The following is a 12,784-nucleotide window of genomic DNA, read 5'->3' as shown; positions in this document are numbered from 1 at the left end:
CGAGTAGCTGGGACTACAGGCATGCCCGGCTAATTTTTTCCATATATACTTTTAGTTGTCCAGATAATTTATTTCTATTTTTAGTAGAGACGGGGTCTCGCTCAGGCTGGTCTCGAACTCCTGACCTCGATCGATCCACCCGCCTCGGCCTTGCAGAGGGCTAGGATTACAGGCGTGAGCCACCGCGCCCGGCCTAGGAAGCTTTTTAAATATACCAGTGCCCAGACCAGTTAAAACAGAATTTCTAGGATAGGGTTCTGGGGTTAAGTAAAACAAAACAAAACAGGTATGACATCAAAGGCACAAGGAACAAAAGAAAAGAATAGAGAAACTGGACTTTATCAAAATTAAAAGCTTTTGTGCATCAAGGGACACTCTCACAGAATGAAAAGACAACCCACACAGTGGAGAAGAATATTTGCAAACCATATCTGATAAGGTATTAATATCCAGAATATATAAAGAGCAACCTCAACTCTATAACAATAAAAGAGCCAAGTTCAAAAATGGGCAAAGACTTGAATAGACATTTCTCCAAAGAAAATATATAAATGGCTAGGGCCAGGGCCAGAGCAAGAGTGCACGTGGGCCCCGAACTCACCTTTATAACAAGCCCACTTTTGCAACAACTAACCCACTCCCAAGATAACATTAGCCACCTCTTAATACTGTCACAACGGCAATTAAATTTCAATATGAGTTTTGGAGGGAACATTCAAATCACAATACCCACCATGCCATCTCTCACCGGTTCTATCATCCCCTGCTGAGATACCACAAGGACAGGTGAACCCTTCAGCAATCCTTGAAGTCTGTAGCGAGGTATTAATATTTCTTAATTTCTCTGGAGGTTACCAACAGGAAAGATTACTGAGGGACACTTTAAATTTTGAGAATGAAAGAACCACTTATAGCTAACTAAATACGAAAACAAACTGTATATAGCAGCTTACTATTTAAAAGCTTAGGTAAATTAACTAAAAATCTGGTACATTTTCAAATTTTTCCAATAAGAATTTTGTAGAATCTGTTTTTTTAAGGAAGATGATAGAAAATGCTCTGTCTACCTTATTCTCATTCTACAGTATGATAGAAACTGCTCACTAAAATTTAAACGAGGTTTTTTTAAACAGAAATGAAAACTAGTCTTATTAAATCTAGGACAAGTGCAGAATGTTGCAATTAAGAAAAAGGCAAAATTTGCTTTCTAAACTATTTCTTAAATACTACAGTACTATCAAATAAGAAATTCAATGTTTAATACTGCTAATTTCAGCAAAACTTATGGCTACATTTTAATGTATAAAATTTTTTAATATTTTGTGATTCGCAGGAGGAGCTGTTCCGTACTTTTTCATCTTACAAACTTATTGCACCCAGGTATAGATGGCAGAGAAGCAGATGGGGACGTCTATGTCCTGTAAATTTAAAAGAAGGCAACATTTATCCAGGATCACCAGATTTTGTTGTTAGGTAAGTAAGATTTCTAGAACCTAATTTTATAGCTTGTCCATACATCTTTTCAGTTGTTTATTATTATGGCATATTTTAAGTTTTCTAGGTAAAATGTACTGTCTTTCATCAGAAGAAACATTAAAAAGATTTTTATTGAACCCACGTCCCTATCTTCTTCCACCTATGCCAGCACCACCGTGTAAAGTATTCATATTTGGACCTGAACTTTCAGGGAAAACAACTCTTAGCAATTTGCTTGCAGAATATTACAAAGGAAAGGTAACTACCTTTTTGGCTAGCTTGCTTTCTATCTGTCTCTACTTGATTATAATTTGTAGGATTTTGTTTGTACTCAGTTTTTTTATGCTGTTGACTGGATAATTGTTCCATTGGGATGGAGTGGGGAAGGCATCCACCTTGCTGCTTGTTGCCATTTCCAGACCACAGTCCCTGCCTGCTTCCCAAAAGCCCCAGATTTAAATGTCGTGTCATCCAGGCTACACCACCATTGCCTCTCTGGGTTCCACTCCTCTGTTTCCTGGATCTCACTCCTCCTGGCTCATTCTCACTCTCCCCACACACTCATCCTTCCCTGAGTCCTGGTGATTTCAGCATCTACAAAGATGAGCCTCCCAACAGCCTGGCCTGTGAGTTCCTTGACCACCCAAGATCTCCCCCAGTGATCTTGTTTTCCACTCTCAATAAATGAAGAGAAATTATCTTTAGCATAGACCAGAGTGATAGCAGTAAAAGTGGTAAGAAGAAGGCAGATTTGGGATATAATGTGAAGGCAGAGCCAAAGAATTTGATGTGGGATTGACATGCAGAGGCATTATGAGAAGGCTGGTGTGGCTCGAGTGTTGCCTGGGAAAGAAGGAATGGTCCAAGATGATGGTTGAAAGACATACTCAGAGTTGTTCAGGCCATGGGAAGGGCTTGAAGTTGTTCAAAGTGCTATTGAATTCTTTTAAGCACAAGGGGTAACATTTTCTATTTGCTTTTAACTTCTTTATTCTAAATTATGACAAACATGCAGAAAAGTGAAGCCCCCTGAGTTATCACAAAATGAACCCTGTATAACCACCACCAAGGTCAAATATGGAATGTTGACAGCACCCCAGAAACCCCCTCATGTTTCTTCTGGATACCAATCCCCTCACTTCCCTCACAAAGGTAACCACTGCCCTGAATTTTTTGATATTTGCTCCCATATTTTTCTTTTATGGTTTTGCCGTGAAAGCATACATCCAAATACCATAGGTTAGTTTTGCATGTTCTTTTTGTACTGTATGGACTTAAACAATTTATGTTCTTTGTGCCTGGCTTCTTTCACTTAACATTATGATTATAATATTTATCCATGTTATTGTATATAGCTATAGTTTGTCCATTTTATATTGGTCTATTGTATTCTGATGATTAAATTATATCACAATTTATTTATCCACATTTGAGTGCTAATAAACCTTGAATTGATTCCAGATTGGGGTATTATGAACCTTCTGATATGTGTCTCTTGATGCACACATGCACGTATTTATAAGTTTTTGAGATATATCTAGGAAGACAAATTCTGGGACGTAGTATATGCATAACATTCAACTTGTGTAGATAATGCCAAACTGTTTTCCAAACTAGTTCTACTAATTTACAAAACTATCAGCAGTATCTGAGAGTTCTGTCATTCCACATTCCTGCCCACCCTTATTATGGTCAGTTGTTCTAATGTTAGCCATTTCAGTGGGTGTACAGTTGTATCTCACTGTGGTTTTAATTCATTATCTTTCTGATGACTAACAAAGTTGAATATTTTCAGATTACTGGACATTTATATATTTACTTTTTTTTTTTTTTTTTTGAGACACAGTCTCGCGTTGTCGCCTGGGCTAGAGTGAGTGCCATGGCATCAGCCTAGCTCACAGCAACCTCAAACTCCTGGGCTTAAGCGATCCTACTGCCTCAGCCTCCCGAGTAGCTGGGACTACAGGCATGCGCCACCATGCCCAGCTAATTTTTTCGATATAGATTTTTAGCTGTCCAAATCATTTCTTTCTATTTTTGGTACAGACGGGGTCTCACTCTTGCTCAGGCTGGTCTCGAACTCCTGACCTTGACCGATCCACCCGCCTCGGCCTCCCAGAGTGCTAGGATTACAGGCGTGAGCCACCATGCCCGGCCTATATTTACTTTTTGAAGTGTTTGTTCAACTGTCTTGCCCATTTTTTATTGTGAGGGGCTTTTTTGCATATTATTAGTAAGTGTTCCTCCTATTGTCTATATACAAGTTCTTTTTGATTATAAGCATTATAAGTAAAGGTGGAAGACAGTGATATTGATGATCTTGACCCTTTGTAGGCCTAGGCTAAGGTGTGTGTTTATGTCTGAGTTTTTAACAAAAAGGTTTAAACAATAAAAAGTATCAAAAATTTTAAAAAGCTTATAGAATAAGGATATAAAGAAAGTATTTTGTACAGCTGTATAATATGTTTGTGTTTTAAGCTAAGTGTTATTACAAAAGTCAAAAAGGTAAAAAAATTAAAAGCATATAAAGTAAAAAAGTACAATAAGCTAAGGTTAATTTATTATTGAAGAACGAAAAATATATTTTTTAATTTTTTTTTTCAACAGAGTCTTGCTCTGTTGCCCGGACTAGAGTGCCATGGTGTCAGCATAGCTCACAGCAACCTCAAACTCCTGGGCTCAAGTGACCCTCCTGCCTCTGCCTCCCAAATAGCTGGGACTACAGGCACGTGCTACAGGGAAGGTGCCCCGTTAATTTTTCTATTTTTAATAGAGACGAGGTCTCACTCTTGCTCAGGCTGGTCTTGAACTCCTGAGTTAAAGCAATCCTCCCACTTTGGCCTCCCAGAGTGCTAGGATTACAGGAGTGAGCCACCACGTCTGGCCAAAAAATATTTTTTATAAATTTAAGGTAGCTCAAGTATACAGTATGTATAAAGTCTACAGTAGTGTACAGTAATATCCTAGACCTTCACATTCATTCACCACTCACACACTGACTCACACAGAGCAACTTCCAGTCCTGCAAGCTCCATTCATGGTAAGTGCCGTATACAGATGTGTATCATTTTTATCTTTTATACGACATTTTTGCTGTACCTTTTCCATCTTTAGATACACAAATACTTTCCTTTGTGTTATAATTGCCTGCAGTACTCAGTACTCAGTACAGTAACATGCTATACAGGTTTGTAGCCTAGGAGAAATAAGCTGTACCATATAACCTAGGTGTGTAATAGGCTATACAAGTTTATGTAAGTATACTCTATGATGTTTGCACAATGACAAAATCACCTTATGATGCATTTATAAATTTTTAATTTTTTTTACCTTTTTGACTGTTTTGTAATAACACTTAGCTTAAAACACAAACATACAGCTGTACAAAATATTTTCTTTCTTTATATTCTTATTATATGTCCTCATGACATGGCAACTGGCTTCTCTCTCGAGAGTGAACCAAGGAGGAAGGTTCAGTGTCTTTCATGACTTAGTCTGAAAAGTCACCCACTGTCACTCTATTTATTTAAAGCAAGTCACTAATTCTTCCTACACTAAAGAAGAGGGGAATTAGGTTCCCCCTTCTGAAGTGGAGAGGAGTATCAAAGGATTTGTGGACATATTTTAAACCCATTACAATATGTGTCAGATAAAAAATATGGTCATTTTAAAATATAAAGAGACAAATCAATACACAGGTAAATCCCCAATAGAAAAAAAATAGCAAGCAGGCAATTCACAAAATAATATGCACAAATAGCCACTAAACATTAGAAAAGGATATTACTTCCCCAATAGAGAGATGCCAAAAACCAAAGATGTGTCATGTTGATCTCATTGTTACATTTAAAAGATTGCTATTAACACCCAATACTGATATGTAGCTAAAATGAGGAAAAATACATGTTTATATACTGCTGGTAAGAGTATAACCATTAGGCATAGCAATTGGAAATACATGTATTACACAAGTCTAAAATCCATGCACATCTTTTGAATTGTCAATTCTGTTTTATGGATGTTCCTAAAGAAACTAAAACAAATATATGTACATAATTGTGTTCATCACAGCTTAGTTTATATAATAACAGCAAAAATATGCATACCTAAATATATATTATTGGTATTTTAGTTAAATGAGTTGCAACTTTTCATCTAATGCAATACTATGTATGCATTAAAAACTAATGGTGTAGATGTAGATTTATTGCCATGGAATAAATCAATATAAGCCTATTTCAGGAAGAGCAGAATGGAATCTAGGGATCTGGAAATATTAATTAAACCTAAAAGGCATGTAGAAATCTATTTCTAAGATCCCAACATTCAGTATTAGGTCTATTATCTACCTAACAAAGGACTTATATCCAGAACATATAAAGAATTCTAATACAAATTTTAAAATAGGCAAAAGTTGAACATATGCCTTAAAAAAGGATGTGAATAAGCACATAAAAAGAAGTTCAAAATTATAAGTGATTAGGGAAATGTAACTTTAAACTACAGTGAGATACTTCTTTATATCCACTAGAATAAGTAAAAGTTTAATATTCACAAAAGCAATTATTGGTGAGGATGTGGAGAAACTGTAACATTGCAAATTGAACACATTGTTGGTAGGGATGTAAAAGAGTTCAACTGTTTCAGAAACAGTTTGATGGCTTATTATAAAGACAAATATACACTTACCATATGGCCCAATAATTCCACTCCTAGGTATTTACCAAGAGAAGTGTAAACACACGTCCACAAAAAGACTTCTGTACAAATATTCATCACTGCTATATTAGTAATAGCCAAAACCTGGACAGAACCCAAATGTCAATCTATAGATGAATGGGTAAAAAACTGGTACATTCATACAATAAAATACTGTTCAACAATAAAAAGGATACCTGCAATAACACCGATGAATTTTGAAAACATTCTGCTAAGGAGGAAAAGCCTGAAAAAGATTATATACTGTATCATTCCATTTATATGAAATTCTAGAAAAGGCAAAACTAATCTATAGTGACAGAAAGCAGAAAGTGGTTGCCAGGGGCCAGGAATGAAAACTAGGGGAGGGGATGGGATGGGAAGGGATTGATCACAAAGGAGCATAGGGGAATTTTGGGGGTGATATAAAAGTTCCATATCTTGGTTGTGGTGGTTGTTATATGTATGTGTTTGTAAAAATTCATCATAATGTACACCTAAAATGTGTGCCTTTCGTTGTATGTAAATTACATATACAAAGTTGATTTTAAATATATATCTTTATTTTAATTTCTGTTAAGCCAAAAAATATGTCACCTGAATATATATTTCATGATCTATATATTATATATTACATGATATATATATTACATGATCTATAGTATATATATTATATAGATCTCACATGAAAAATATGACTGAATTTCTACTGAAGCAAGTACTCAAAAATCAGTGAATTCTGAACATAACAACTCCCAAGGTACCTCAGGAAGTGTTAATATTTTTAGAATATAGGTAGAGATAGAGATATAGATAAATAGATGAGCAATGTCTTTAATAGTTGCAAAAACTTGTGCTTATGTTGATTTTCTCAAATATTCTTTGCAGGTAGTTGACTATGCTGAACTTGTTCAACCACGTTTTGATAAAGCCCGGGAAACATTAATGGAAAATACTATAGCTGCGGCCACTGAAGCAGCTATTAAAATTGTGAGGGAAAAGCTTCTCAAAGAACTACAAGCTAAAAAACAAGGTGAACTATGTGTTAAAAATGTATGTTTTAAGCTTAGGTAAACAATTAAACCTGGGTACTTGAGGGCAAGGATTTTGTTTAGTTCACCTTGGTATCCTTGGAACCTTGCACGTTTTAGTCTCTTAATAAATGGTTCAAAGAATGGATATACCTAAGCCAATTCATAAGCAGAGAAAAAAATTCAATTCTAGACCTCTAAGGAAAGGAATCAGAAGGAGCTTCCAAATTTGGACTTTTTTTTACTTTTATGGATCCACTTACTGGGCAGACTGTTTGAGCAGTATTTACGTCTTTATGTACACCAGTCATTAAAACAGTAAGAATCCACCGGACTCTTGTGGAGTTTGTTGTTGTTGTTATTTTAGGCTTATGTATCAGCCTTGATTGTAATTAAATCTTTCTATTTGGGATGTAATAATTTTGAATTCAAAAAGCCATAATTCAGTGAAACTGGAAGAAGCCTTAGTGATCAATTAACACAATTCCCTAATTTTACAGACGAGGAAACTGAGGCTCAGGGAGGTTAAATGGCTCCCTGGTAAGTACCCAACTGGTGACACAGCTGAGGCTTGAACCCTTGTTTCCGAAGCCCTAGTGTGTGCTCTCTCTCCTTGACCATTCTGCCTCTTCCTGTATTTCACTGGCTGTTGATCACATTGTCTTAGAACAGACACAAAGTTGTTTTTCTTTCTTTCTTTTTCCTTCTGTTTTTCTCCAGGAAAAATGAGAATTTTCATTTCATAGCTACTTTTGAAATTCATTAATTGGTTTTGGTATACTTTATAACTCTAGTTGGCACCCTTGTAACTAGTCATAATAGAATAAATGAAAATAGCCTAATCTAAACCTCTCCTCTTAATGCAATACCCTTAATGCAGCACTTCCTGTGCACTACATGGGCTCTTCCTTACTTTCAAAGATCTGGACCCAAAAGTTTGGGATTAGCTCCAGCAATTCTAGGCTAGATTTAGTCATCACTGTTTGCAGTCCCAGAAACTATGGCAGGGCACTGTCCCCTGATTTGGCTGTCAGTGTGTCTGTTCCAAATATTCTTTTCTTAATAACATTTTTCTCGTTACAAAAGTAATAGTAACTGATATTTATGGAGCATTTGCTACATACTGGAGCAGTGCTAACGGCATTGCATATATAATCCTATTTAATCCTCATGACGCGCCTATGGGGTAGATATTGTTATCTCCAGTTCTAGTGGTTGAAGAAACTAAGGCTCAGAGGAGTTAAGTAACTTGTCCACAGGTGACAGCCAGCAAGTGATTGGGATTCAAATCAATGTCTGTGCTCTTTTCCTCTATGTCTCTCAAGTGAGCACAGAAAATTGGAAAAAGCTGATGAAAGGAAAATTCACTTATACTTCCTCCCCAGAGATAGCTGCTAAGAATTTGGTGTGTTCTCCATCATCTCTTTTTTCCTATTGATATTTGTAATGATTAATTATGATCCTATGGCATATGCAAAATTATGTTCACTCATTTAAAAATAATGCTTCTTTCTAGTTAATATGTAATTATTGTAATAAATTTTATGTTAGGTATCTAAATTCGTTTTTTGACCAAATGGTGAACCACTGTTACAAATAACAATTACTAAATTATCCATAATTTTACTGGAAACTTGAAGTGCCAATTTTTCTTAATATTAAGTTTGGGCATGTATGTGAGTGGTTATAAACTTCTGAACTTTCTATTTATTGATCTTTCTCTATATTACAGCCTTTAATGCAAAATGTAACTATCAAAGCCTTATGATGCATTTTAAATCTAGTAATATAAATCCTCCCTCAAAACATTTTGTTTTAGCTTTTTTCCTGGTTATTCTTCCATTTGTTGTGAAAAATAGGTGCTTACTGTGTGCTAGGAACTGTACTAGAGGTTGGGATGCTTGTAGAGTTTTGTTAAGTTCTGCAGCAAATCCCAGTGGGAGGATTATGTTAGTATTATATAATAATTTGGCAAGAATTCTCATCTTTACTGTCAAATCTTCTCATACAGACACATAAAATCTCCATTTTTTTAGTCTAGTTTTTGTATCTTTCCACATTTTGTAGTTTTCTTCATGTATTGTTTATACTTTTCTTAATAAGTTTGTTTCCAGATATTTTGTCATTTTGTTACTATTCAATGGGATTGTTTTTCTCTAATATTTTCTAAGTAGTTATTACCAGTATATTGGAAAGCGGTTTGATTTCTATTGTACATTTAAAATTTATTTCTTTGTAACTATCCACCTTATTAAACTTACTTTCTAGTTCTTGCAGACTTTCAGTTGATTCTCTTTGGTCTTCCGGAGAGCCATTCAAAAAAAAGTATAGTTTAAACTCCTCTTTTTCCAATATTTATGCCTGTTTCTTTTTTTGACTAATTATGTAGGCTAGCAGTTCTGGAATGATGTTAAATAGTGGCAGTGATGGTGAGCTCTTTAAGGGGGTTCTCGCCAATGTTTCTCCATAAGGTTACTAAGTATTTTTATCTGGAATGAATGTTGAAAATTATCAAATGTCTTTTCAGCATCTCTCAAGATAATCATAAGTTTTTAATCCTTTGACTTAATGATTTGATCAGTTATACGAATGTATTTTCCAGTATTCAGCCATTCTTGTATTTCTGAAATAAACCTTACTTGGTCACAGTGTATTGTTCTTATAACATATTTTTTACTTTTGTTTGTTTATTTAGGACTTTTCCCCTACATTTACAAGTGTGATTGATTTATTGTGAGGGTTTTGATGTGTGTATGTGCTATTTGTCAGATTTTGCTATCAGGGTTTTTTTTTTAACTCTTGACAAAAATCGAGAAGCTTCCTAACTTCTCGATTTTTTATGCTTGAAACTATTTAAGTAGCAAGGAATTTCTCTCTTCCTACATGGCAATGTCAAGCTTTTGCTAGACGAGAACACATTATTTGCCTAATAAATCTGGCTATCTTCTTTTTCATTAGCCTATAAACAAATAAAATAATCTAACATGATGCCCAAGAGATTTCAAAAGCAACAACAAAAAGACCAGCACTGAAATAACATGCCATCCAAATGATCACCTAGATGATCTAGAATGGAGTTATATTTTGAGTATATTATCTTCAAAATGAAAATCAAAATTAAAAAAAACCCCTTAGGCTAATTAAAAACTGAAACTGGAGAAATACTGGCTCAGACTACTAAGATGGCTTATTATTCAATCTTTTTAAGTCTGAACAAAATGAATTCATCAATTCATTCAACAAATACTTGAGTACCTACTTTGTGTTAGACATGATTCTAGGCACTAGGGATACAGATGTGAATAAGACACACGAAGTCCTTGTCCTTGTGGTGTTTACATTTTAATAGAGGGTAGAAGGGCAAAAAAAAAAAAAAAAAGCCCAGTGAACAGATAGAAAAATATATATAAGGTGGTAATGGGTAGACAGTGATCAGATAGAGATGCTGAAATATTGGGATGAAGAGGGGACATTTGACTGAGACCTGGGTCAAGAGAGGAAGTTGGCCGGGCTCTAGGACGAAGAGTAGTGATCTGTAATGTTTCATACAATCGGTAGTAATTTCTTTCACTTCAAATTATGGTATTAAATCATAGATTTTAAAGCTTTCCACAAATTGCCTTCTTCGACTGGAATATAGAAATTGAGGCTCTCTCGTACGCTGCAAACTTGAAAGCCATTTTATTTTCTTTTTCAAATTCACTATTCTAAATCTGACAATAGAATTAACCCTTCTTAAAATTTAAAAAAAATTGGAATATTTTTGCTTTTGAATTTTGCCCCAATACATTTTTGAGAAAAATTGTTAGTGGAGAATATTGAGATTTTTTAACATAAAAATTATATAATAATACAGAGGATGACAGCTAACATGGAGCAGGCTTCCTGTGTGCCGACCATTTTTCAAGTTAAGCGTTTACATCAATTACCTCATTTAATCTTCACAGCAGTGCTTTAAGTTTAATGATCCTTTTTTTGCTGAGTAGAAATTGAGGCAAAGTGATCAAGTGATTTACCAAAGCCACACAACTCTGAAGTGACAGTCAGAATTCAAATCTAAGTCTGTCTGACCCTAAAGCAGGGGCTTGTGCTCACTATCCCTGCATCCCTGTCCCCAACTGCTAACACAGCCAATTATTGCATTTCAGCAGAGACAGCTTTAAGAGAAAGTGAAGGACAATATGAAAAAAAGGAGTCTGAAGATTTTCTAATGGAAACATACAAAATCTTCGGAGACATGAGCTCTTCAGTTGATGATGGTAAAGAAATATATTGCTGATGTTATTGACCAGATCTTCCTAATTTAAATGAAGTAGCTGCCAAAGTGTATTCTTTCACTGCAGTGTACGCTCAAGACTCCCAAAGATAAGGCTTTTTAGAGGACACTGAAGAAGCCCCAACAAAGTCAGACAGTATCCACCATGATCAAGCTGCTAAAGTTGATAAACATGGTAACAAAATGAGCTGCTAATTCCATGCTTATGGATCTTATTTTCATTTATTTCATCTTTGATCATGTTTATATTGAAGCTTCAAATTACCAAAAAAAAAAAAAAAAATTGGAAACTTCAGGAGAAAAAAAGCTAGCTTCTCTCTTATAGGCTTAAACCGAACAGCTGTAGAACAGAAATAAATTTATTAGAATAAAGAGAAAAACAGAGAATGGGGAGTCAAATACAATTAGGGCCCAAAGGAAAATTTTTGAGTATTTCCAAATGTGATACAATCATTATCATATAATTATAAATACTTTCTTAAAAGCTATTTAAAGGAGTTTAATGTATTGGAATCAGAGCATCTTAAACCCACAATTTTAGCTGTGAAATTTTACCATTTATCCACTGTATTAATACCTTATAAAATTTTTCTATTCATATTTTAATATAATTGAAAGCATATAGCCTTACATTATATAACATAATAATCATATATGTAACATAATATTACATAATAGCTATAATATAAACTATTTTTACCTTTTTTGACTTATACTATTTCCTTATATTACTTCATTAGGAAATATTGTAACATTTTAAATTGCTGCATAATTTCCCTATTTATAGGTAGTTTTAACCAGTAGTAGTTTGTGTTGGAAATTTATTTTTCTTTCTTCTTTTTTTTTGCTACTACAAATAATGCTTCAATTAATGTTTTACATAAAGTTTTGTCTACATGTTGACATAAATGGAATTACTAAATTAATGATTATAAAGCTATAGAGTCAAATTGCTTTGCATAAAATTTTCCAAATTAATGTTTCTCTCAGTAATATACAAAATATATGTCATTGTTTCCTCAGTATTTTCTCTTTTTTATTGTTATTTTAATTTTTACTTCTGAAGCTTATTTTAATATTTGTTAAGCATTTATATTTCTTCTTTGCTGAAGTGACCATTTTTGTCTTTTGGCCATTTTTCTAAAATATTATATAGTCTGTGCATAAACTTCCTATATTAGTCTCTTATTTTTCACATTTTTTCCAAATTGAGTGGTTTGCCATCTAAGTCAGTTTGCTGTTTTTGGAATAAAGTCATTTTTCATATTTTTGCAGTAAAATCATTCCTTTTTCTTTGTTTATT

At 34.3% G+C, this 12,784-nt stretch overlaps 1 protein-coding gene across 1 annotated transcript in view; it reads left to right on the top strand.

Annotated features, from left to right (window-relative positions):
• AK9 (adenylate kinase 9) overlaps positions 1–12,784 on the top strand; it is a 102,423-nt gene that overhangs the window by 31,255 nt on the left and 58,384 nt on the right. Inside the window, exons 11-14 of the mRNA XM_045544168.1 lie at positions 1,334–1,473; positions 1,554–1,734; positions 7,063–7,207; positions 11,354–11,464. Of these exons, the coding sequence (XP_045400124.1) occupies positions 1,334–1,473; positions 1,554–1,734; positions 7,063–7,207; positions 11,354–11,464 (577 nt within the window). The remainder of the gene's footprint in view (positions 1–1,333; positions 1,474–1,553; positions 1,735–7,062; positions 7,208–11,353; positions 11,465–12,784) is intronic.

The sequence above is a fragment of the Lemur catta genome, chromosome 2 (assembly GCF_020740605.2).
Source record: "Lemur catta isolate mLemCat1 chromosome 2, mLemCat1.pri, whole genome shotgun sequence".
Lineage (NCBI taxonomy): Eukaryota > Metazoa > Chordata > Mammalia > Primates > Lemuridae > Lemur > Lemur catta.
This window is presented reverse-complemented; position numbering and strand designations above follow the sequence as displayed.